The sequence below is a fragment of the Peromyscus eremicus genome, chromosome 5 (assembly GCF_949786415.1).
Source record: "Peromyscus eremicus chromosome 5, PerEre_H2_v1, whole genome shotgun sequence".
Taxonomy (NCBI): Eukaryota; Metazoa; Chordata; class Mammalia; order Rodentia; family Cricetidae; genus Peromyscus; species Peromyscus eremicus.
The window spans coordinates 75,033,380-75,060,048 of NC_081420.1; the positions used below are offsets into that span (position 1 = coordinate 75,033,380).

Consider the following 26,669-nt stretch of genomic DNA (forward strand, 5'->3'; position numbering starts at 1 on the left):
CACTTAGAAAGGGGCCCAGGAAGGTCTAGGAAACACAACAACCCTTGAAATTGTGAAGTTGTCTTCTTTTGAATGAAAGGATTTTAGTATCACTCCTTTTCTTAATCTGTCTTGCCCACTTTTCTGCTAAAATGTTATTATTTCTTCTTGTTTGGGCCAGCTTCTTCCCATCTCATCAATGTTGCTTTCTACTGCGGCTGTACAGCATCGCAGCTCCGTTATGAAACTTTGGTGGGCTTGACCCAGAAACTCAACAACATGACATTGTTCTCTGGGAAGACACATCTTAATCTCAGTTCAACAGCTGATAAATGCTCTTGCAGGAATGTTTGACTGCCTGTGGGTAAGCATCCAAGGACATAGATCCTCGGAGTCTACAAATATAGAGTTGATGTGACTGTGTGCTTAGAAAAGAGGGACTTATGGGTGTCTTCAATGGCTAATCTTGGTTATCAACTTAACTACATGTGGAATTCTAACTAAAACTCAAGCAGCTGGGCACACCTGTGATGGATTTTTCTTGGCTGGATTATTTGAGTTCAGAAGACCCACTCTAAATCTGGACACACCTTCTGGTGGCAGGCCAAATAAGAGGACTCAGAAGAAGGAAGATTTTGTTTTTTGTCTGCTTGCCCCCACTCTCACTGGCAGTTCATCTATCCTGTTCTTGATCTATTTCTTTACTGGTGTTGGAACCCACTTCTTCAGGATTCCAGTGTGAACCAGACATCTGAAGCTCTCTAAGACACTGGGACCGCTGAGACATCCAGTCCTGAGGGCTGAACAAGCCTTTCCGTCAGGAGACAGACATTGTTGAACTGCTTGGACCACAGCGTGTAAGCAACCAAATATATATGGGACTTTTTAGATTCCTTTAGAGGGTTATTAGCTTTCTTTAGAGAGCCCCGACTAACACAATGTCCCACCACAAAAGTTTATTAGTTCAATGAGTTGGCAGTGGCATATGCCACTGACAAAACCCATCCCTGCATGATGGCTTTATAAAAAGAAGTTGACAACACAACTGATCCTCTCCCTTGGTGGCTCTGGGTTAGCCAATGTTCCCGAACTCTCTCCAACTCCTCAGTGAAGTTTACCATTTTATGCCCTCCTTTTGCCCTCCAAAGTCTGAACTTCGGCACATCTGGACAGCCGTTTGAGCTCTCTGCCCTGCTGTTGCAAGAAACAAGGGGCCAGGCTGGTGTCAGGAAGCATTCAGTGGGGTCTGACTTCTCCCACCAAGCACCTCCTATGTCCACACCCTGCATGTGGCAAATCCTTCCCTATACTATCCCTATCCTTGCCTCCCTCACCTCTCCCAGAAGAAGATGGGACCATTGATCTCCATGTCCCCTAGTCCCTAAAAGACTAGCCTGCTGTCATATCACTGTTTTCTGCCTTTCGTGCCATTGTGTGTGTGTGTGTGTGTGTGTGTGTACGACATTCATGTCTGTGCTTTATGGGTATCAGTGTGTGACTGCATATGAATGTCTGTGTACATCAGTGTGTGACTGAATATAAGTGTATCTGTGTTCTTGTATATTGGTGTGAGTGTGTGTGTGTGTGTGTGTGTGTGTGTGTGTGTGTGTGTGAACATTTGCCCAGGGTTGACATGATCCAAACACAAGTGACAGGAAAAGAGGGGGAAAGGATGGGCAGCCCTGTGCCAGCTGGGCCATTCTCTGACTCGGTCTCCGAAGCTCATGCACCAGCCTGGGTCCAGGTGCGTGCAGCCTTCTCCCTCCAGAAGCCGGTTCTCTCCGAGGACCCAGCGATGTCGGGCGGTGGGCGGAGCGATGCTGGGCGGTGGGCGGAGCGATGCGGGGCGGCGGGCGGGGCGAGCGGCCGCGCTCCGAGCATGCTCCGGCGGGTAGTAGCAGGCGGGGCGGCTCGTGCTGGTCCCCAACCGGCCGGAGCGGCAGCGGCTGCGGCGCGGGACAGTATGCGGGAACCGCTCGGTAAGTCCTGGCAGCTGTCCGTTTGGCTCGCTCCCACGGCGTCCCGCGGGCCCCGCCTCAGCCTCCCGCGCGCGCCCCCAACTTCTCCAGCCCGGACATTGTTAGGTCCCTGCCTCGGCGTGAGGGGACGCCCGCGCCGCGAGTGGCAGCCCACCCCCACGTCCCGAGAGCTGCTGCGGTCCCCGTTCAGGTGCCCGGCGCGGGGAGGAGGCCGGGCTGGCTTTGGCTCCCGTGGGCGCGGGTCTCGCTTGGGCCTCGTCCGGTGCAGCGAGCTGGCGGACCCTCCATCCCAGGACTGACAGCCCGGGTTCCCACGACGCCCTGGCCCGCGGGACTGGCGGTGGGACGTCGGGAGTGGCCGCGCCCGCTCGGGTCCCCGCCCGGCCCCGCCACCCGCCGGGGAGTGGCTGGCAGTCCGCTAAGCGGCTCAACGGGACGGAGCTGCCCGCGTCCCCACGCCCAGATCAGCCACAGCCTTCTTGCGCCACCCCCAGACCCGGTGACCCGGGACCCCGGCCTCCGACGCACCCGCACTCCCCCCACTCCCCCACCCCCTGTGTCTCTGGCCGAAGAGGTTGAGCGCCTCGGGTTCCTTTTGGGGAGGAAAATAATCTTAGCGGGGAACTTCAGCCAGCTCAGCCTGGCTGTGCCCCAGCCGGGTCTCTTCCATGCTCCGCTGTGGTCTCTCTGCCCAAGTCTGCGTGGCTGGCCCTGCCTGGAACACACAACTCCCAGGCTTTTCCTGTCCGGGACAGTTTAATCTGTTTCTCCCACCGATTCGTGTTTTCTTTCTTTGGATTTTTGTCTTTTCAAGCTCGCAAAGAAAAGATATCTAGGGATTGGGAGTGAGCGTTAGGAGATGGGAGGAGCCCTGAGAGGGAGGTGAGAGGTGGGATTCTGGCATCCAGAAACGCTTTGCATGGAAGATAGGAAAGAAAAAGTAGACTATATTCAGTGGCGTAATCACAGCCCAAGTAGGTAAAACTCCAGGAACCAGTGTTTTGTCAGGTGGACCAATACCATGGAACCTAACAGGAACAGGACTTTCTGAGTCTTGTAGAGGTTTCATTTCATAGGAGTTGTGTTGGATTTTTTTTTTTTTTTCCTGTGAAATTGGGAGTTTGGACATTTTCTTTGGTTTTTCCATAATCAGCGTCTTTGGATTTATCTTGATAGTAGCTCTAATCTTTATCATCCCTTGAACAAACTTCCTAAAGGCCTCTCCCTGTGACACTGGGCAGACCACGGTGGGGCAAACTTTCACTCCTACTGCAGTGGGCAAGCAAATATTTGTTGAACAGAGGCCTTTAATCTGTGGGGCCTTCCTCCTGCAAACGGCTGAGGCTGGGAGGTGAGGGCCCAGAGGGCTCCAGGGACTTCGGGAGATAGGGTAGAGGAAGAGGTCTGTTGTGTGTAGGGAGAAGTTTGTTTTTCCAGCCTCTTGGAACAGAGGCCATGCCTGAGCAGCCCCAAGCTCTGGAGGGCTTGAGAGGCTCATCAGAGTTATCTGATAGCTCATCAGAGAGGTCGTGGCTTCCAGAGGCCTGCTGGGCATGCTTCCCTCACTCTAAGAAGTTAACTAGCCTTTGGAGATAGGCAAGGAAAATAGATAATGGGTCATTTTTTTTTTCTTCAGTTTTAAAAAAAGCAGGTCTGCGAAGATAGTAGAAATCTGCTTTGTGGGATGCAATTTAAAGATAAATCCCGTCTTTACTGTCAGCACCAAAGTTAGTGAGTGGCTCCTGCAGGTCCCCTGTCCTTGCTGGGAGAGTCGGCTCCTGTGGAAGAACAGCAAACAGGGAGCATGGTGGCAGGCCAGCTTCTGTGTTAATGAGCTTGGCCAGACTTGACGGTAATTAATCTGGAGAGTTCAGAACACAGTGTTGGGCTGAAACGATTGTTCTGTTGTGGGTTTTACTTGATAAGCCAAGGCTTTATCTCTGAACCCCACCCCCACCCCCACCTCCCCCGGGCTGGGGCTAAATCCTTGCTGCAGTTTCTTTTGGTTATAGCAGATGTTAGTTTTTTACCTCTTGGGTGGGAAGGGTTATCTCCCTGGTGGAGCCTTGGCTTCCAGAGCCTGGCTGGCTTGATGAATGCTCAGGGAAAGGGAGACCTACCTTCTGGCTCTTTACTATATCCTTTAAACACAGACCCCTCCTACACACACACACACTATTTATATTAATTTGCATTTGGAGGATCTTATTTAAAATGTATTTATTACTTTTACTTTCTATAACTGTATTTCCTGACGACTTTTAGAGGATGTGATTTAGATACACGAAGATTTATTGCTTACGAGTCTTTGGCTGTGGTTAGTGATGCCTTTATAACATGACTGATGAAGCCTGCCTCTTCTGCATGGTCATACTGTTATGAGCAGGCACTAAAAGACACGTCAAAGAAGTTAAAAAAAAAAAAAAAAGAATGGAATTGAGCATCTGCTGGGGGAGAGGGGAATCAACAGAGGGGGTCACAACAATTGTCACAGGGAGGTCACTGGAACCTTCTCTTTCTTTTGCCCAATCACTGAATTTTGTAGTGTTTACTTTTGAAATAACGTCATAGCTTTTATAATTAGTAAGTAAAAATTACATGAAATAATTTGAGCCTTCACATTTTTATAAAATGTCTTTTTATTCTAAAGGTATTTTTAAATTAAAAAAAAAAACTAATACATGACAAGTATACTAGAAACTTGCCCTGGGACAGCTGGCAGATGATAATTGGATAAAATTAGAAAATTTCAAACTGTTGCAGATTTTACATTTCCCCCCAAACGGAATATTAAAAAGACAAAAAATCTTACTTGGTTTTGTCTTTTCTTAATGATTTGTAATCTTTCAGAAATGCCAGTGAGGTATTTATAGTCTCATAAAAATGGAGTAAAGTAACCAAAGTACTAATTATGTGACACAGAACTTAGAGGGGTGTGTGTGTGTCCCCGACTCTAGTGGAGAAAAGGAAGTGTGGAGTTAGAAGAGGCAGTACTTATTTAAAAACTGGAGCACAAGGTATCTGACACTGTGTTCCCCTTTCTTTCCTTTAAAACCCACTTTCTTAACAGCAGTCCCACTCGTCACCATTAGCAGTATGCCAAGACCGCTTTTTATTGTAGACCACTTTTCCATCTGTATTTTTTTTTTCCTTTTACCTTAGGAAAAGTCAGTTCAGTGATGCTTGCCTTCCCAAAATGATTACGTCACAGGTGGCATATGCTCTTCATGACCTCCACATGTTGAACAACTTGGGAACAAGTTCCTGAGAACTTCTTGTCTCAGGACTTAAACTGGAACTGTGCAGTTATTTATTTAATAATTAAGACTAGAGAGGGAAATGACAGCCCCATTGTTCGTGATAAAACACACCGTCCTTCCACTGGCGGAGAAAGCCACAGAGAAGGCTTTACAAATGCACATACCATTAACAACTTATCCCATTCTGGCTTGTTTTCTGGCTTGGCTATTTACTCCTTGTTTAAAGAAAGCACTTTGTTATATATTAATCATAACATTAGACCTAAATGTTGTCAGTTGAGGAAATATTTACAGTGAACTGCCAACAGTTTAAGGGACCTATTACATCTTCAGTGTGGAATGTCAGTGGATACAGCTGAGGAGTTTGGGGGTATTTTTTAGAGAGGAACATTGTCTGAGGAACTGTTAGAAGGCAAGTTGTGGTCTTGTGTTGGATTTCATCTTCAGAGCATATGACTTGAGTGCTGGTTAATGATAAAATAGGATATTGGGCTGGAGAGATGGCTCAGTGGCTAAGAATACTGACTGCTCTTGCAGAGGACCCAAGTTCAATTCTCTGCACCCATGTCAGGTGTAACATTTCTCTGTGCCTCAAATGCCTGAAAATACAATTTTATACGTTTGTTTGTGCAGACTCAACCCTCAATGTACTTAATGTCCCATCAAACATTTAATTCAACATGTTATCATGAATAAAACTGTATAAATAGCATTACATTTATATGTGGGTACCTCTGTTTATGTCATTAGGATGGGTCCCAAGAAGTAAAACTATCAGTCCATAGACTTTCAGAGCTCCTGCTACTTGATCTGATCATTTGTTTGCCTTGTTTTCCTGAGGTAGACTCTAGCTGTGTGGTCCAGGTTGACTTGTCAAACCTCTTGACTCAGCCTCCCATTGGCTGGGGTTAAAGGGGCAGGTATCATCCAGTGGGGCTCCTAATCACTGTTGGAAAAGGAACTACCCATTTGCCCACAACCGTCCCACACATTCAAAACACACAGATTGCTGTACCCTCGTCAGCAACAAACATGCTTTTACAGATGTCTGGGGCTTGAGAGATGGCTCGGTAGTTTAGAGAGTGGCTTGCTCTTGCAGAGAACCCAATGGTGAGGCCAGTTCCCTGCACCTATAACAGGTGGCTTGCACCTATTTGACACCCCCTTCTGGTGCTCCGAAGGCACATACACACATACACATAAATAAAATTTTTTTAAGCTTCGATAATCTGGAGGTGTGAATGGTCACAGTTTGGTTTAATTTATATGTCTTCAGCAATTTGGCTTAATTTTTATTTCTTCAATTTTAACGGAGTGAATTTCTCTCAGATTTGTAGTTGGGTATTTGCCTCTTAATGTTCAGATCATGTTCTAAGCAAATTTTTAAAAGAAGTTCAGGTTTGGGTAATGAATTGATATTTTGTTCCCTTCACTGCCTTGGGAAGGTTTACGACTGCAAATATGAAAATAAAAATGTCATTTTTACAAATGGGAAGGGAGAAGAAATTGATAACGTTAAATGGCATCTGCTTACTGCTCTGAACTCCAAGGGATGGGACTTGGCCTAATTGAAATATTACCACCGGAGTTGTAGCATCATCACCGTGGAGGGTAAGGACAAGTGTGTTTTGACTTTATGTTCTCCAGTGCCCAGAGCCTGCACACCCAGTGTCCTTCATACCCAGTGCTAAACACGTACCTTGATGAATTAGGGCTAGAGCAAGTATGCTGTTTGGGACGAAGAATTGCTGGTTGCAGAAGCAATATTCTGTTCACTGTGTGGCCATTTGCCTCTGCTCTCTTGGGTGGCCTCTGCATGGGTGTTAATGAGGCCAAGGTCAGAGGTTCTATCTGCATATGACCTATTTAGCTTTGTTCCATGTCATGGCCACAAGCTGTACTCCTGTTTTGTTTTGTTTTGTTTTGTTTTGTTTTCCTTTTCTGTGGTCCGCTGACTGGGAAATAATGTGCTGTTCATCGCCTGAGAGACAGGTTGGAGGGAGGTCCAGATTTCCAGAGCTGTGAAGAGCCTAAATACATCAACTTGGCTGTCCAGTGTGCTCCTTCAGGGATCCAAAGCTCTGTCGTTCTCCTGCAGTGTCCTGGGCTCCATCTTCACACACACACACACACACACACACACACACACACACACAACTCAAACACAACTCACACAGACAAAACACCCAACTTACACACAACTCATACACAAACAACTCAAACAAACCAAACACACGCAAATCAAGCACAGAAACACAACTCATACACTTAAGCACAGACACACTCTCTTATACAGACTCTCTCTTACACATATATACTCTGACACAAAACTCACACACTAACATGCAGGCACACTCCTCTCTCTCTCTCTCTCTCTCTCACACACACACACACACCCCCACTACATGCACATTGACAGTGCGGCTGGGAAGCACAGCCCATCCTAATGCAAGGGCATTGTTAACAGCAGTTTCCAGTTTGATAATTCAGTCATTTGAATAGTAAGGACACAGCTGATACAGAACTCAGAAATCTGACACAGTAAATTGGTCTAAGTCAATGGCTCTCAACCTTCCTAACGCTGTCACCCTTTAATATAGTTCCTCATGCTGGCGTGTCCCCCCAACCATAAAATTATTCTGTTGCTACTTCATAACTGTAACTTTTCTACTATTATGAACCGAACTGTAATGTAAATATCTGATATGTGACCCCATAGGGTCGTGACCCATAGGTTGAAAACAACTGGTCTAAGTGGTTTCACTCAGGTTCTTTGGAAGGGACAAAAACTGGACTTTGATATAAAAAAAAAATCGTTCATAGCGATTTGGGAGGACAAGGGAATTTTGGGGACTGGGTGGGCTAGGGTTACTATTGCTGTGATGAAAAACTTAAGGGGTTTACTTCATTCACAGTTCATCATCAAAAGCGGTCAGGACAGAGACTCAGGCAGTGCAGGGCCTGGGGACAGGAGCTGATGCAGAGGCCACGGAGGGGGGTGCTGCTCACTGGCTTGCTCCTCATGGCTTGCTCAGCCTGCTCTCTTATAGAACCCAGGACCACCAGCCCAGGGGCATCTCCATCTACAATGGCCTGGGCCCTCCCCTATCAATCACCAATTAAGAAAATACCCTGCAGGCTTGCCTACAGCCCAACCTTGTGGAGGCATTCTCTCAACTGAGGCTCCCTCCTCTCTGATGACTCTGGCCTGTGCCAAATTGACATAAAACTAGCCAGTACTAGTGGGTTGCATCAAAATCAAATTGTTTGTTGTCTTCTGAAACAAAAATACTTTCTACAAATGGGTTGACTGCTGTCTTAGTCATACCAAGTCCAGAATACATGGCTTTTTTTTTTTCACAAGCTTACTCTTGTTCCCTCTTTCCCGTCCTTTTCTCCACCAGCTCCCCTGAATGTTACAGTCGAAGGGGTTTCCAACTCTTTCTCTGCTCTTCCTTTCCCACCGGGTTTACCACACAGCAGTCTTACACTTCCCCAAGCCCACTTGCCTGTCCCCAGCGGCTGTGCGGAGTCCAGACTGTCAGTGTGGCGGGGAACAGTGGCTGTTTCTAAGCAGCTGCTTTCTCTCTCTTTAAGAATGCAGGGTCTCTGTTGGTGCCCCTTTCTCATTTAGCGTGATGTCCTCCTGGTTTGTCTGGTTTTGTTTTTGGTTTTACATAATGGGCTTACTTAGGAAGAACCTGAAATCCACAGTGACTTAAGTGGCCTGTGAAGGTCGCCATACAGTTGAATGGTGTATTTCTGAGTAACTCACTTTGTTGTGTCTCTTAAAATTAACACTAGTATTGCCGTGGAGGCGGTCAGTCAGGGGAGGAGTGACTTGTGTAAAGAGTGACAGTGAGTTGAGGAGTGACTTGTGTAAAGGGTGACAAGAGCCGCCTTCATCCTAAACAGTAAAGCAGGAGTTCTTTTTAAACACACAGCTGTAAACTTCATGCCACCACATCTTTCTCTTTCCTTCTTTGTTTATGCATGATTTGGTAAGCCAGGAGACTGGTTAATGGGGAGGAGGGAGATTTGTGGAGAGATCTAAACTAGTTACCTGGATTGCCATCCTAAACAGACCTGGATAAGCCTACCAGCTGCCATTTAGAATTTGTGCAACCTTGAATGTGCAGCCTCAGTACCCTCATCTGTGAAGTGGAAATAGCCGTGTCTGTCTATATCAGGTTCTTCCTGGGAATTCAAAGGGAAATAAGTATCCCAGGCAGCTAATGCAGCCTCTGGCACCTGGCAGACACAGGTTGTCCATTCTGTCTCTCAGGTGCCCCGAGATTGCACGCTTACATACACCATTACAATGTAAGGTGCTCTCGCTCTCGCTTGCTCTCTCTCTCTCTCTCTCTCTCTCTCTCTCTCTCTCTCTCTCTCAGATCTATTACTATTTTTTAAAAGTATTTCTGCTTTTTTAAAGCTATGTGTGTGTATGTTTGTGTGCATGCATGGGTATGTGCATGTGAGTGCAGGTGCCCTTGGCGACCAGAGGTGTTAGATCCTCTGGAGTCGGAGTTACAGACAGTTGTGAGCCTGAACTGGAGTTTTCTGGAAGGTCAGTAAGTGCCCCTAACCAGTGAGGCATCTCTCTATCTCTCTCTACCCTAAAGATTTATTATTTTTTAACGTGTGTGTGTGTGTGTGTGTGTGTGTGTGTGTGTGTGTGTGTGTCTGTGACTCCCTAGAGCTAGAATTCCTGCCAGACTCCTGATATGGGTGCCAGGAAGCAATGGGTCCTCTGAGAGAACAAGAACACTTCTGACTACTGAGCCATTTCTTGAGCCCTGTAAAGCAAAGTTTTCTTGTGATTTGTAGAGAGAGTTTACTGGGGTTAAGGGACCAGGAGAGTAAGGGATAAATTAACTATGACTAGAAATGTGTTGTGGACCTACTGCGGGGTGTTTGAACAGTTCGTAGCTGGTCTCAAACATTCCCAGGGGAGCAGTGGGGCAGTAAGATGTAAACTAGATCTCATGGGTGAGTCACAAAGCCCAGAGAGAAAAGCCTGGCTCCTCAGCCCTCGGCTTCTCTAGCTTCCCTCCCCTCTCCACCTAAATGAGGGCCTGCACGCTAAGGAGCGTTTCTGTTTTGGTCCCATCTCAAGAAAGCCTAATTTAAAACAGTCGGACAGAGGTAAACAAAGGGTGTTTGGGGCTAAACCAGGCCTTCCTTCCCGTTCAGTGCTGTGTTTGGTTTCTGTGTTGTTGTTTTCATTGAAATATAATGTTTGTTTTCTCTGTCTGTCTGTCTGTCTGTCTCTCTCTGACACAGGTCTCACTGTCTGTCTGTCTGTCTGTTTCTCTCTCTCTCTCTCTGAAACAGGTCCCACTCTCGTTGTTTTGAACATGCACAGATCCCCTCACCTCTCTTTCCCAAGTACTGGCAACTCCGTACCTGCCTTCATTTACTTTTTTTGTTTTAAGTTTTTAAAAGATCTGTTTTATATGCATGAGTGTTTTGCACATGGGTGTCTTTACCACGTGTGTGCAGTTTCAGGTCCTCTGGAAGAGCAGGCAGTGCTCCAGCCCACTGCACCTGCCTTTAAATGTTTAGAAGACAGGAATGAAATTCCCAAAGTTTGCGTTATCTTAACTATTCTTAGAATGTTAATTAGACGCTCAGCAAGAAAAGAGAACTTTTCAGCGTCCCAGTTTTCCTTCTTTGTGTATGCTGCCTTATGAAGTTTGTTTTAATGAAAAGCCTTGTTTGCCTTAGTCCAAGTTGTACAAGACCACACTGGAGAAGAGCCTGTGGCTGAAGGCCCCACGAGGCGTTCTCTGAGCCACCTTGCTGGGTCACCCTTGACTCCTCTCACCTACCTACACAGGGATGCCACTGGTCTAGCAGGGTGCCTAAGTCAGCATGGCCCTGCTCCTGGGGACACCTGTCCTCTCTTGGGGTAAGAAAACGGGGCACCCTAATACATGAAAACATGGGTCTTCATATACTACAGCCACACACACTTCATAGCTGCCCTCCGCCTCAGCTGCTGGAGTAGGACATCTGCAATAGCTTCCCTCCAAGACAAGAGACAGCCAGGTCCCTGTCCCTGATGACAGAGTCCCCCGGGACACACGTCCCTCCACTAGATGGTCAGTTCCCATTGTGGTGCAGTCCCTTGAGGAATGTCCGAACGACAGAAAAGCCCGATCAATGCAGACACACACAGCTTCTTGGTGGCCTCCTCAAGCCAGACACCCAGAGTGAGAGTGGCAGCATGGAAGATGTACTTCACTTCCCCAGCCCTATGGGCTCTTCTGCATGCTGGCTGTGCCAGTCGGTGGTGGTTGGGGACCCTCGGGTTCAAGCTGCAGCAGATCCCCGTAGAGTGAGGCAGGAAGGAAGTGATGGTACTGTTCTTAGGGAGAATTGTTTCTTCTTCCAGTGGTGCTCTGTAGACCAGAAAAGCAGCAGCATGTGGTGGCTATGACCTTCCTGAAAAGCCAAATTCGGATAGGTGAGAACAGCTTTATTTGCTATTGAGAGGAGAACAAGGGACTTGTTAGGCCAAGGAGTTTCTCACAGAGTAATAGCATTATTGAACTTGAACATGCTTCAGAGGTCATCTTGCCTCACACTCTGATGACCACCAGAGGGATGGCATCTACACTGATGTTCTTTCAGACTGGTGCCTCGTGAAGTTAGTCACTAGGTCGTGACCACCATTCTTAAGAAGTGAAATAGTAATTGTCTTCATCGCTTTCTAGGTATTTCCATATCAAGAAATAAATGTAGCTAAATGTATCAGTTACTTGTCCCATTGCTGTGACCATTATCTAACAAAGAATGACTTGGATTTTGACACATGCTTGAGAGGGCACATTCTACCCTGGTAGTGAAGGCATGTGTCCACAGGTTCATATCATAGTGGGTCAGAGAGCAGAGAACTCAGGCTGGAACTGGGGTGGGCCTATAACCCACTGGCCTCACCTCCAGATTATTCCTTATAGGCCCACAGCCTCTCAAAATAGGACCAACAATTGGAGAAAGTGTCTAAAATACATAAGCCTGTGAGCAATATCTCTCACTCATACCCTAACAGGACTCCCCAAAAAATATCTTTCTTTCTTTCTTTTTTTTTTTTTTTTCAGTCTGAGACAGGGACTCAACATTGTATCCTAGCTGACCTGGAACTTACTAGATATCCCAGGTTGGCCTTGAATTTGGGACAGTCCTCCTGTCTCAGCTTCCTGAGTGCTGAGAAATGAGCCACCATGTCTGACTAAGAAGAAATGTATTGAATGAACTGGCTGCAAAATAATACAGAGTGCAACCTGGGCAGAGGTTTTATTTGACTGAGAATCTTCCAGAGGCCTTGTCAATCCCTTGAGATTGGATAGGGTCTCTCTCCAGTCATCCTGTCTTCATCCATGTTCTTCAACCCCATGGAATAGGTGACAAGCTCCTGTCATGTCTCTAACACACATATGCCTAGTTTTAATTGCCTACTGTCTGTTCAGGCAGACAGTAGAGACAAAGAATTTGTTCTTCATTATCAGTTCAGAGCTTGGTGCATACTATGCTCCTAGGAAATGTGTCTTAATGTTTCTTCTTACAAAGCAATATTCCGTTCTTGGTTACTTGGAGAGGCTGAGTATCGAGTATGTGGTGATACCAAGTGAGTATGAGGTCGGAAATCAAGAGCAACACACCACATGATACCAAAGGGGACAGAAAATGGTAAAAGCACGTGCTGAAAATTGACAGTGTGGCGTAATAATCTGTCGTATGATGTTTGCATGGTAATGTGTACGTGTTCCTATTGGACTTTCAGAACAGTGCAGTAATCTGGGAAGATGGTTCATTGCCATTTTGCATGTGGGAAAGCTTGGAGTGGTTCCCCACCCACTTCAGGGACACCACCTGAAAGGGCAGCTCACCAGGCCCTGGGTCATGTCTGATCCTGTGTCGTTTCAGCTGTCCTCTTACCTTCCCGGGTTACAGAACAACTTTATGACAGTGACAGCCTCAGTGTGTGCCGGCTGTTGTCATGGTGACGCGAGAGTGACAGAATCACACGCCATTGACCTACGCTGTTGGTATCTTAGAATTAGAAGGAGACGAAAACTCCATGGGTGCCCGAGCCCCCTCATCGGTCTGTCTTGGCGGCCACTGCAGTTAATGTGTCTGTAGTAAGGAACTGTCACCGCTTGACGCAGCCCGTTCCGTTTTCAACGGAAAGTGACATCAAAGAAGCAAGCCAAATGCAGCCAGCAGGTGTTAGAACACTAGTGTACAGGAAGCTGTAGGAGAGGGTCAGGGCCTCCCATGGATGTGGGAACGAGGCAGAGGCCAGGCTGAGCTGGGTAAAGTTGAAGAGCACACCCAAGGGGCAGAAGTCTTCCATGAGCCTGCATGACGGTGGGGCCTTTGGGGTTATAGGTGAGGTCTGTGGGTCAGCCGGTCGCTCAGCCCCGAGCACTGAAGCCTGTACTCTACTCCCACACCCATGAATTGCAGGCCCCAGAGAGGAAAACAGGTAAGACTTTCAACATCAGAGATCCCTTGACCTCAGTCATCCAAGGTCACTTTGGCTTTGACAAGCTGGATCTCGTCTGAAAGACATATTTGCCTTAGTATGTGGGTTGTTGTCCTGTTGAAGATTTTTCGGAATATAATTGTGGGCACACGGGAATGTGGGCTGTTTACCAAACCCCAGTGGGACAGTGGCCCATATGGATGTTTTGTGCAGAAGGGCTGCATACAACCATCTCTGTAGGAAGACACAGTCTCGTGGGTATGAGATCTTTACCCTGGGCCACCAGTCTTCTGTCTCTAAGGCATGGTTTTACTCCTGAGGTCATCAGACCCAGAGTCCATTTAAAGTGCCAAGTTTCGCACTCCCATGTTGACAAATGCAGTGTATCTATCTATCCAACTCCTGACTGTTCTTCAAAACGCCCAGTACCCTTTCTCTCGTTCATGTGCCCATTTCACAAAGTCTTTCCAGAAAGCAGATTAGATGCTGGGGTTGTGGCCAGCAAAAAACCCTGACGAAGTAACCTTCCCCAATGTTCACACAGCCCCGAGTTGTGCTGCAGCTTCTTTTCTCTAGTCCTTAGCCAAGGTCCTTGCTAAGCTGATTTGAAGAAATATTTGTTCCTCTGGTCCTTCTTTGCTGTGTAAGTGAATGGCCCATTTGCGAATTCCCAAAGAATTCCCAAAAGTCACACTATTGCGACTTCCCGAAAGTCACAAAGCAGTGTCAGGAATGGTGGCAGAGAGTTTTCTGTGAGGTCACCAACTCCCAGAGCTTTCCAACCTTCCAAAATCTAGAGGGACACCATGCACAGTTCTAGACCTACAAAGATGTCTCTGCTTGTGTGTTCTAATGGGTGACATGCACCCAGGGGTCAGCAGAACCGTGCAGGGACCCAGGGAGAATGCTCACTGGCAGGAAGTGCAGGCAACTTCATCATGCCTGTGCACTGGCCAGCATGTATTTCTTAGCAATTGTTTCGGTGGCCATAGTGACTTTCCCTACACCAGTGGAGTGGCTGGGGATGGAGCTCCCTAACCCAGGGTGTCCAGGCCAGGACTGGACCCAGTCTCTGAGGATGTCTTTGCTCTTAGGATGTCTTCATTCCCTCTCTTTGATCTTCTTGCCTCTAGTTATTAACCTGGGATAAGCCACTAAATGTGCTGGTCCCCAGGCCAGATTTACCTACAGCCACCCTTGGCTGAGAGATGGAAAACTTTGTACAAAATCACTGTGAAGAGATTTGTTTCACAGAAGTTTCCGTGGCCCCTGGCTGGTCTAGCAGCACACACCTGTGACTCCAGTGCTTGGAAACCTGGGGCAGCAGGATCGCAAGTTCATACAGTCAGTTAGTGAGATCCCATCTTTCCCAGACAAGGTCTAGATATGCTTCCCCGGCAGGCCTGGGGAGGGTGGGTGTCCACTTCAGTGTGGGCATTCATAAATGCAGCTCTTTGTTATCCTTTCAGTGATGGGTCCTGCCGCCATGATGGTCCGAACTGGTGAGCTTTGATGACACCGCACCATGTACAGTGTGGAAGATCTCCTGATTTCTCATGGATACAAACCAGCCCGGGATGTCTCAGCACCACGGAAGGACAAATCAGAGGGATGCCGGCCAACAAGAACAAGAACCCGAGCTGGCCAAGGCCTTTTGAATGGGTATGAGGATGGCCCGACAGCTCATGCCCACAGTAAGTCGTCCCTGGGGACAGGACATGTGAGCAGTTCTGAAAGCCGCAGCAGCAAGCCAAGAGGCCACCGGGAGCGCCAAAGCACGTCTGCTTCTAGAACTCCTGAAGCGGGGTAAGCTTCGTGTTGGCCCAGCGTTTTCTTTTGACTTGGGAGTTTGGCGTTGGGTTGTATGTAAGTAAATCAACTATTCCTATTTGGCTGGGTTGGGGGAGGGGGCGTGTCAAAGACAAGGCTGCATTTTGCTTGGGCTGCATTTGGGGTCTGAGTCCTGGCTGTGGTCAGCGCAGGACTGGGTAACAGACCTCCCTTCCCCATGATGTGTAAACAGATTGCACCAAGGCAAGCAGCGCCTCTCCTGGCTCCACGTCTCCTCTCTTGTAAAGTGCTCAGCTGCATAGGAAGCATCCTGGAGCTTTGTAGCGCTTGGCTCATTCATGTCCACACCTACGCTCTAGTATAATGGGCTTCCTCACTGATGCATTCCAGTAGCTGGTAGATTCGGGGAGTTGGAAAGGGGTGTGTACCCCTATATTCGACACAGCTTGCCTCTGCACCTGTGTTGTCCTTTGGCGGTTGTCCCATCTGAACACAGGTCTACCTGTGGGGGTTTCCTTACCATGGAAAAGGAGGGTGGGTTGGCTGGAGCTTGGTGGTGAAAACAAGAATTTCAGCGAACATGAGAAGGAGCCTCACACTCTTCCAAACAGCTACAGTTCCAGCCCACCAGTGCCATCCCTCCGTCAAGCTGTGCTTATCTTGGGACAGGAAAAGCATATAGAAAGCAGAGCTCTAGTGTGCAGTGTACTGTGGAGCTGGATGTAACCAGCCAGGACAAAGTGACAGGTGAAGCTGGCATCCAAAGAAATAAACACAGTGTTGAGTTAAGTGAATGGGCAGGAACTAGCAGCCAGGCGGTGGTAGCACACGCCTTTAATCCCAGCACTCAGGAGGCAGAGCCAGGCGGATCTCTGTGAGTTCAAGGCCAACCTGGTCTACAGGGCGAGATCGAGGACAGGCACCAAAACTACACAGAGAAACCCTGTCTCGAAAAACCAAAAAAACAAAAAACAAAAAACAAAAAACCACAACAAAAACTAGCCTTCTGTAGTCACAGGTCACTCTCTTCAGAGAGAGCCTCTTCCTGGTTGGTCCCCAGCTTTCAGACAGCAATGAATGGGACTCTAAAGATCATTCAGTACCTTGAATGTTGGGCAGTGTCAAAGCATGGAGGGTTCTTCTTGCCTTGTGTAGTCAGGGCAGGCTTAGTTTACCAAGCCAGTGTTCTCTGCGGGGGCCGGGCTCAGGAGGGCCTCCATGCTGGAAGTCAGGAAACACTTCACAGTTCACACATTTGTCGGCTGCTTTTTGGGCTGGTCAGCCTCATTCCTCCAGAAACCTTCCCTCTGTGGGGTTCTGGAGGCGAGTTCTTCCAGACAGGTTGGTTGAGGGTTATGAGAACTCTACGCCGGGTGAACGTGGGCGTGGTTTTCTCCCTTCTGGTTTTGTGTGCCTCTGTCTTTCACCTTGATCACCAAGAACCAAGGCTGGCCCCGACTCTTGTTTCGTCAGTGTTTCCCACGGAGTCGGAACTGCACACACAGTGCTTGTTGGATGTCTAGAACTCCTTTGAATCCTGGACTCGGGGCTTTCCATGCCCTCGTGTAGGAACAGGCTTCTGAGACTCCCAGCCTGTGCTCAGGGAGGCACAGTTCCATACAAGCCACCTCTCCTTGTGCCGCGAGTGACTGTGTGTCACACTGGCATGTCTTCATGTGGATGGCAAAGATGCCTCTTCTGTGTGTCTTTGAGATTTGCTGGTTAACTCAGAAAGTAGACAGTGGCTTTGGGGTAGAAGGGGTAGCTTATAGAGTAAAGAGCATGCATACATGATTACCGAAATGCGTGCCAGTGCTTATGCCTGGGGACCATCTGCAGGTATTCCCTGGATGATCTGGAAAGGTGCTTTCTTCCTTTGGCAGCCAAATGATACTTGAAACTAGGAGGCAGGCTATGGAGGCAGAGCAGGAGGGGAGCTGTCCCCCTCGGAAAAGGTTGCTTTGGGAGGACATAGACAGGTGAACAGCTCAAACAGCTCAACCTCAAGATGAAACCAAGCACACGCCAGCCCATGCGAATCCTGGATCTGAGTGGATAACGGCGCCCTGCCAGCTCGCAGCCCCTGGTTCCGTGGCCAGGGCAGCTGTGGGCTAGTAGTGTGTCCTGTCCCAACAGTGGCCTCTGCTGGGCTGCTCTCCGGGTCTGCAGGACACCTGGGGCTCAGGATGTCCAACTCCAAACTGTGAGGAGACTGGGCAAATCCCAGGGCTCCCTTAGTGACATCTCTCACTCTGGCTAAGGTCTGACCTGCAGTTGTCCCAACATGTTACGTGAGGGCTCGGCATCTGTCTGCCGTTCTGGGAAAGGGGAAGGTCAGTGCTCCAGGTGAAGCCCTGGAGCGAGTGGGGAGGCCTGCTTGTTTCATTCTGTCAGGTTGGAGAGACGGGCATGGGAGTGATGTTTCGTAGAAGAGCTTGAGGCCCAGTGAGTGTTGGTGGTTTGTCAAGGGCGACTCTGGGTGGCAGTGAAGGGAACGTAGCTTGGCCAGAAGTCAAGCATCTGGCTGCCACCCCACAGCAGTGAAGGGCCTGGCCACACTTTCGGCTGGTGAGCTCTTCCTCCAGCTGCCAGGTGCTGGGCTGTCTTCACCTCACATCCTCCACTCTCTTCTCAGACATGGCTGTGTCGCTTCCTGTCAGGAGACACTGGAGGAATGCATGCACCATACCTACGTTAGATAGTGTGCGCAGTCCTGCTCCTCTGTGGACATTGTTCAGTTACATGTGAATGCAAGGAAGAGTTGTCTACACCCTGGCACTCAGCTGAAACACCAGCCAAGGGCGTCTTTGACGTGATTAGCAAGCATGCAAGGTACTTGTTTCCGAACCTTGGAGACATTGCCCAGAGCTCTCACCGTTATTAGATCAAATGATACTGAGCAGCCAAGACAAGAATGATTAACAGTTCGGGGGGGGGGGGAGGGGGGAACAGAGGTGAAGGAATGTGTGAACTTGCTAAAAAACTTGTATGCTCAAGTGGCAGAGATGGGACCGAGAGTCATTTCTCACTTGTACACAGTTTATCCAAATTAATGACTAGAGAGAACTTGCTTTCTGAAGCTGTATATCTGGGACTATTCTTCCATAGCTGGAGCCCCGGCTGTGACCACTCCCCAGGGCCCAGCTTAGTTCCCTTGCCTGTGTGATCGCCTGGGTTCATAGCAGGCCCTGCAGGGGACCTCCTGTGCCTTACCAGTCTGCCTTTCCTGCTGCCGGTGTCTGCCCTTGGTGGATCACACCCCACTCCGCACTCTGTCTCCAGGGTCTCCAGTTGTCCATCTGGAAACTCTGCCTTCTCCACACCCCTGCTGCAGCTACACCCCATGGGAATTCCTCTGTCCCTGAATTCTCTAGCATGTCCTCTAGGCCTGTGGGATTGCCATGTCCTGAAGGCTGATGCCTTACCTGGTACATCAGCAACTCAGCTAATTCCAGTTGTCGACACTTCCACTTTGTAAGTATTCATTCTTTAATAAATTCATCATGCCAGGCTGGCACTCCCACGCCCAGGCTTTTGTGGAAGTACTAAGTATTTCAGCATGTCGGGTTCATCTGCGACAGGTGAAGGTCTTGCCAGCCTTGGAGTTGGCTGGGGAAAGTTCCATGGTGAGGAAGAGGAGTCTTGGCCTCCATGCTGAGCTGACTTGACCACCTTCCTCACCCCCGTGACAGTGCAGCTTAAGGAAAACGGGTTTATTGTGGGTCACAGTTCCAGAGAGCACAAGTGTATACCATGGCGGGGAAGGCGTGGGGATGAGAGGCTGGTTTGTGGCAGTGAGAGCTTTTCACATCCTGTTGGGTAGTGCACAGAGAGATTAGCCAGAACCTGAAGTAAGGATAGCCTTCGAGATCTCTCAACAATCTGGTCTGCTAGCTAGACTTCACCTTCTGAAGTTTTGTGACCTTATTGGAGGAATTATCCACCCTGTCTCCTCTTGTGAGTGGTCTTGATTCTTTTTTGTGTGTAACCCCTTGGCTGGGCAGCTTTTTCCCTGTGTGCACAGTGTCTCTACCCCAGAAACAGGCTCAAAGTGATGCGTTATTTTCTTCTGTGATACTGTCATAGTTGGCTTCCTGTTACTGTGGTACAACACCAGGACATAAAACAACTTGGGGAGGAAAGGGTTTATCACATCTTACGTCATCAAAGGAAGTCGGGACAGAGGCTCAGTGAGGAACCTAGAGGCAGGAACTGAAGCGGAGAGCACAGAGGAGTACCGCTTACTGACTTACTCCCAAGCCCATATTCAGCTACCTTTTCATACAGCCTAGGCCTACCTGCCCGGGGGTAGCACAGCCCACAGTGGGCTAGGCCTTCTTGCATCAATCAACAGTCCAAAAAAGTGTCACACAGACATGCCCACGGTACAGTGTGATGGAGGCAGTTCCTCAGTTGAGGTGTTCCCTTCCCAGGTGACTCTAGGTTGGTTTCAGATTACCAGCTGAAGCTAACCATGACAGTGGTTTAACCGCGGAGCCCACTGCTGCCTCCCCCCGTCTCTCAAAAGTTCTGAGGAAAGAATTATGGTGGTGGACAGCAGCAAGTGTGTCAGGGTGTGTCTCCTGCAGCAGTCAGTGAGCTGTGGGGGGCTGGAGCTCCACAGAGGGCTGTGCATGGGGGCGGCTTCCGGGCATGGGGTGCTCGGCACCCCGCCCTGCTGTGCTGTGAGTGCGGACCAGACGTCCTCAGTAGACTCCTGTTGACACTTAGTCTCGAGGGTGTGGCACTGCTTTGGGAGGTTGTGGGACCTTTAAGAGGTGGAGTCTAGTTGGGGAAAGTGAGTCCCTGGGGTGAGGGCCTTGGGGGTTACAGTCAGGTGATTCTGGCCTGGAGCTCTCAGCTTCCTGGTCAGCCACTGAGATCTGAGCAAGACCCCCATGACCCTGCTGCCGCTCTGACCATCCTTGTGCCTTCCCCACGAGGAAATGGTGAACTGAGAGAAATCTCTGGGCTTTCAAGTTGCTTTTGTCGGAGAGGTGAGGAAAGTAGCGAACACAGCCCAGACACAAACACTCCTGTCACTCTTCACAAGCCTGGCATTTCCCCTGTTCACGTCACCATGCCCATGCTGGCCTGGAGGCTTGGGGTCCCTCAGTGGCCTGAGACTGTGTCCATGAAACTGGCAGCAGGTTCCACATGAAGGTCACTTAAACGGGACAGAAAAATCCACAGGCCACATCCAAAGCTTGCTTGCCATCGCCCCATATGAATGATCACACACATGCAGGAGCACATACACGTGAGTACAAACACGGTGCATACATGCATGAGCACACATGCAAGCATACAAGTGCATGAGAACACACAAGCATATACACATACAAGCACACATGTATAAGCACACACACATATAGTCCACACACATGAGCACATACATGCGTGTGTGCACTCATGCATGAGTGTACACACATGTAACACACAGAGAAAGTGGGTGGGACACTGTGGAGGAAGCTGCATGCTTTGAGTGAGCTTGATCCTTAGCTCCCATTAAAATATGTGAAGGCCGTTATCAGCCTTCACGGGTTTCCTTAATGTGTTTCCTGTGGAATAGTGTAATGAGAGGAAGCTGTAAAATGACTTAGCAGCGCAGAGGTTTGGATCTGAAAATCACACCACAATAGGCTCTGCTCTGCTCTGCCTCACCCAGGGAATTCTGGTTTGATTTTTATTTTTTTATTTTATTTATTTTTTTAAGTTTTGTCAGTTAACTTTGAGGCTACCTTGTAATTATCCAGCAGCAGCAGCATCATGACTAATTAGAGACTTAGCAACTGAGGAGCCTCTGATGTGGTGGCTCCAGGCTCTCATCCTGGGTGGTTTATATCAGGTGGATAAACATCCCTTCTCAATGGTGCTACTGGGTATGGTAAACAGTTCATTTTGGTTTTTTTTTTTTTTCAACTTCTCTCAAATCATACCCTACTTATAATGGTTTTCTAAAAAAAGGAGTGCGTAAATGCTTAAATTTAACATCAGTTTCTGTGTCTCTCTTTCTTTTTCCAAAGTTCTGAGCCCACACATTTTATCTGTGGGGCTTGCTTCAGATCCTCAGCACGGAGTGCTGCATCTTGGCCTCATCATGGAGACAATGCAGATTCCTGAGCTAGCGTGCTCTTGAGCAAGCAAAGCCCCGGGCCTTTCCTTCCCTCTCCTCCAGGGCACTTGTTCCTGTTCAGGGGTCCTAGGTCCCCAGTGTCTCCTGCTCACTCTGCCAATTGCCTTCTGCTGAGGTGTTTGCTCAGTAGGAGGCGGGGTAGATCCTGGGACCAGTGTCTTGCAGAAGCATAGTGGTGAGGAAGGCCTTCCGGAGGCCTTCCTGTGTCTTGGCAGCCATGGCATCACCAAGAGGCTTGTCCATGAGGAGGCTTGTCTTTAGTTAGAGACTAGGTGAGTTTAAGAGGTAGGAAATGCCACTGGACAGTCTGAGCAGGAAATGCGAGGTTAAGCAAGAGCTGAGTGGATCGCTATGTATCGTTGCTTTGCCCCCAAGAGGACTGTACTAATCCTTAAGGAGAAACAAAGAAAATCCCAGGTGGCCATAGGTGACCTCTGAGATGTCCAAGGGTCTTTACAGCCCTCAGGTCTCTGTGTGAGCATCTCCAGTACTTGCTTCCTTCTGCTGTCTGCTGTGAAATCAGCTGCTAGAGAACATGGGCCAGACACATGGGCTGAGTGATCCAATACATGGAGGCAAGGAGGCTGGTCTAAATGGGAGTGGGAAGTGAAGAGCTGGTGTGTTCTTTCATGTCTTCAGTGGCACTGAGTGGACTGTACCGCTCAAGAAAGTCTAAGTTGGTAAAAGTGTATTAATTCCTATTAGAGGAAGTAGGATACCCTGGAATAGTCTGCTTACCTGTTGGATTTACACGAGAGCAGATGGGTGGACGCTGCCCTTCCTGTTTGGTTTTAATAAACCAAACACTGGTCCGTTCTGCATTGTCCCGTGGAAACGGGTGTAGCTTCTTCCTTAGCGACCAGCTGTGCTGGGAGAGGCAGCATCTTGTTATGACACTCAGCTGGATCATCAGTTCCTGCTATTGTCAAGGCCCAAGGATTACAACCTAGAAGAAAGAAAATGTGGACTGAAACAGCCATCCCATCATGGCAAGCATTCTGATCTTCCCCTTTCTCTGTGCTTGCCTGCACCTCTTTCCCCTAGGATGGGAAGAAAGAGTGTTGATGCTCCCTGTCCACCAAGACCTTACCATAGTTGGGTTAGTAATGGCTGAAACAATATTCTCTATGTTCAGTACCATGTGGAACATTCTGCCTTATTTCACTGTGGCTCTCCCAGCAAACTCCCAAAGGCAGAATTGTTGTTGTCCCCACTGTAGAAGAGAGGCTTTGGAGGTGACGAGGTTAAGGATTCAGCAGGAGTGTGCACAGTTAGAAATTGTGAGATTAACACTTAACATCCATGCTGCCCTTTCTCAGCAAGGGCAGAAGAGCTCACACTCCTGACATCTTCATCTTGGTCCACATGTTTCCCATCTGGTCACCTTCCTAAAGCTGAGTCAGAAAGGTGCCAGTAAATGTTGCTTTGGGTGCTGCTACCAGCCAGGCCCCAGATGTGAATGGCCACACTACTCTGCCCTGTTAGTTCCTAGCTGGTGTGGCTGGGAGCCAGGACTCTGGTGCCTATCTCTCCCTGAAAAGATGCCCCAAGACTGGTTTTCCTGTGGGCTGGAGGCGATCTGTCAATTGGTCCATTGGGGGCACGAGAGTGAGACAGTGGTCTGCCATTGGCATGCCTGTGGGCACAGGTGACTCGGCACAGGTCCTCTTAGGAAGGCCACTTCTGGAATAGGAAAGTCTGTAAAGTGTCTCCTCCCTTCTACTCCAGAGTCACCAACATGCCCTTACCACTTCGTCAGTAAGATGAGGGGGACTCCCTTACACGTGGGACATGACTCAGAGGTGAGGCGTGTGTGGAACAGCTCTCGTCTCTGAAGTACCTCCTCAGGAAGGGTTTTCCTCAAAAACGCACATGCACCCAAGTCCACTCTGCACGTCAGCTGCCGGCCCCTGGTGGCCGCCTACCTGCTCCCCAGATTGTTTTCATTTTGCTGCCACTCAGGTCTTAGGCCCTTTTTGTGCCTGTGTTCCCACCCTCCCTTCTGCTTCTCTATTAAAAATATATTTGTTTATTTGTAGTGTTGGGGCATACATGTCATGGCATGTGAGCAGAAGTCAGAGCAGCCTGTCAGTTCTGTCCCCTTCCTTGTGGGGTCCCAGGGACCAAAGTCAGGTGGCTAGGCTCAGCAGCAAGTATCTTTCCCCACCGAGCCACCGCACTGGCCCGAGATCGTTCTTCACTTGGTACTGCTCCAACAGGCAGTGGGGTGATTCGGAAGAGTCTTGGCACTCACGTGAGAGCAGCTGAAGGCCAGGGCTGGCTCAGCGTGGAAGAGACACTATGGCCCTGTGGCACTGTGGCCGGGATGGCTTCTGGGTGCCTGTATTCTTCCTAGTATGAGCTACTCTTGGGGGAGCCCAGGCCCCTGTGCAGGACTTTACAGCCTGTGGAGTTGCCAACTGACTTCACAGGCCTTCGTGTAGGTATTAGCGATGTGTGTTTCCCAAAGATGCCACTGCACACACTGACTACCTGAGTCCCTTCAATAGACTGCCCTCACTCCTCATTGAATGTCTATATTTAGCATCTTTTCAAAGTCCAAATATATGTAGTTACAAAAACAATAAATTCTTGAAAATGCCGTCAGGTACTCTGTGACGGCAGTCCTTGGTGACATTGTGAAAAGCAGGCCCAGCAGTATGGAGCCAGTGGTAGCTTCTTGGTAGAGCACTGCCCATGCAGCCTGCCAGGTGCCCTGGCTGGATAGTGTGATGCTGTCAGTTTGCCCAGCAGCTTTATGTTGTCTACCTGACTGACCTTTAAGTCATGCTAGCCTCTGCACTTCCTTCAGTCTCGGGCTTCTCTCACTTCCTGGTTCTTCTTTCCGTTTGCTCTTCTGTATCAGAGTGATGTTTGCTCTGTGTGAACTGAACGTCTCCAAGACACTGAAAAATGGAATGATAGGCTTCCAGGCCTGCAGCAAATTCTGCAGGGGAACATGGTGGACCCCGCTGCAAAAGCTTGTTGAGCACCTCAGGCCGGGATTGGTAAATACGAGCAGCTGTGAAAAGGTGCCATGCCTCCTGCCACACAGTTTAGAGAGGGAAGTCACCCCCAGGAGGAGAATGTGCTGACAGACTACAGCCTTTGTGTTTAGCTAACCCACCTAGCCACAGACCACTGACCCCTCGGGAAGGAGGAGGGTGGCTTTTGAAGGACTAGGCTGTGATCACAGCCATCCTGGTCCAGAGCATGCAGGTGATCTACAACAGTAAGCATCTACTAGGCTACACACGTGGAAACCAGGAAGAGGCCACTGCTCCAGGAGACATATGTATGTATGTATGACTTCAGGACCTCCCATCCCCACTCTGACCTCCACATGGAAGAACAAGTGACGGGACCTTGAGTCACCCCATGGGTTCAGGATGATGTTCATGGAGTAGGGAGAGGTGAATGCAGTGCCTGTGTTTCCCTTTGCACAGGTCAGTGTGCAAGGCAGCACTTGGTGTTTTACTAGACCACACCTACATCCTGTGCCCAGATGGTCACAAGTCAGTCATAATGACCCTGGAATGCACTGAGAAGATAATCCTATCAGAGCATGTGACAGCAGTTAAAATCAGTGCTTTCCATTCTAAGTACTAGACTTACTTTTTGTTTTTAGCTTGTGTGTGGTGTGTGTGCAGGTATGAATGTATTTGGGGGGTATGTGCATGAGGGTGCACATGTACGTGTGTGAGAAGCTAGAGGTTGATATTGTGTGTCATCCTTGATTGTTCCACATCCTATATGTTGAGGCAGGTCTCTCACGTGAACCCAGCTTGCTGATTCTCTAGTCTAGATAGCCAGCTTGCCCCGTGGATCCCTGTCTCTGCCTCCTAACCTATGGGGTTACAGGTGAACTGCCATACCCATCCTGCGTTTATGTGTGTAACTGGTCCTGCTCACTCAGCAGGTGCTTTACCTTGATGCCAGATCGTTTTCCTAGCCTCTAGACTTGCTTTTAAAAGAAGACAGAGCTCCAGCAAGATGGCTCAGTGGGTGAAGGGTCGAGGCGCCTGCCACCAAACCTGGTGGCCTGCGTTAAGCCCAGGAATGTACGTGGTAGCAGGAGAAAACTGACTCCCACAGGCTGTCCTTCGATCTCCACACATGCACTGCTACATGGGCTTACCCACACGCATGCACGGTCACACGGAATAAAACATCTTAAAGGACAGCCTAGGGCTGGGGCTGGGGCTCAGTGGTAGTGTGCGTGTGTAAAACCGTAGGTTTGATCCCAGACACTGCAGAAAACAACCAAGTGAAAGTCAAAGAACAGTTCTCTCTGGTTGAAAAGAGTCATGTGAAGGAACACAGATTCCTCCTAACTTTTCTCTTAATTATCTCGCAGAACCAGGGAGTATGTCTGCTAGTTTCCTTTAGACGTGTTACTTTTCTAATGTTTGTATTTCACATATTTTCCAGGCAGTTTATCAGTTATCCTGTTGGCCTCACCGCTCTGGCCATGATAATGCCGGGCTGAGAGGGAGGCTTACCCTGCCGCCTCCCCATCCTGTCCTCTGGGAACGCAGCACAGCCCCGCTTGTCCTCTCACCCTTTCACTGTGTGTGTGTGTGTGTGGGGGGTCATCTGGACTCACATTCACTGTGCCATCTTATCTCTCTCCCACCCCGTATCAGTGTGCCCGGCACGTTTGTGCGGAGTCCATTGTTAACAATGTCTGTACTAAATCTTTAGTTCTTACTTGTTTGTTTGTTTTTTCTGAAAAATTTGATCTCACCCTGTTTTTTCAAAAGCATTAATGAACATCCTTGAAGCTTTGAAAGCAATATGAGGTAGCACTTGACTTGTGTGATGCACAGGGTACTGTGTCTCAAAGCTGGTAGAGAATCTGCACATGGTGACTTGTCTGAAGGAGATCTTACAGAACATTCCCTGTGTGGGTCCTACTGATGCCTGTCATGGCCTGGTTCACACCAGGTCCAAAGTAGACAGTTGCTAAATGATTACTTGATAGTTTTTGTTGCTGCTTCGTGTGTGTGTGTGTGTGTGTGTGTGTGTGT

General features: G+C 48.8%; 1 protein-coding gene and 1 long non-coding RNA gene across 4 annotated transcripts in view; one reads left to right on the plus strand and one right to left on the minus strand.

Moving 5' to 3' along the window:
- Positions 1-920: 920 nt before the first annotated feature.
- On the minus strand, positions 921-1,815 carry LOC131910564 (uncharacterized). The gene is made up of 2 exons (XR_009379161.1): positions 1,688-1,815; positions 921-1,170 (listed from the first exon to the last, which is right to left on the minus strand). It is a non-coding gene; the product is annotated as an uncharacterized LOC131910564 (long non-coding RNA).
- A 45-nt stretch (positions 1,816-1,860) lies between these two features.
- Positions 1,861-26,669, plus strand: part of Jcad (junctional cadherin 5 associated) — a 41,078-nt gene continuing 16,269 nt past the window's right edge. For 2 of the 3 annotated variants that reach the window (XM_059263724.1, XM_059263725.1), the window contains exons 1-2: positions 1,861-1,958; positions 15,182-15,518. In XM_059263724.1, coding sequence (XP_059119707.1) covers positions 15,238-15,518 — 281 coding nt within the window. In that variant the 5' untranslated portion in view covers positions 1,861-1,958; positions 15,182-15,237. Of the gene's footprint in view, positions 1,959-15,181; positions 15,579-26,669 lie in introns of those variants that run through there. The other variant, XM_059263726.1, reaches the window with a different exon arrangement.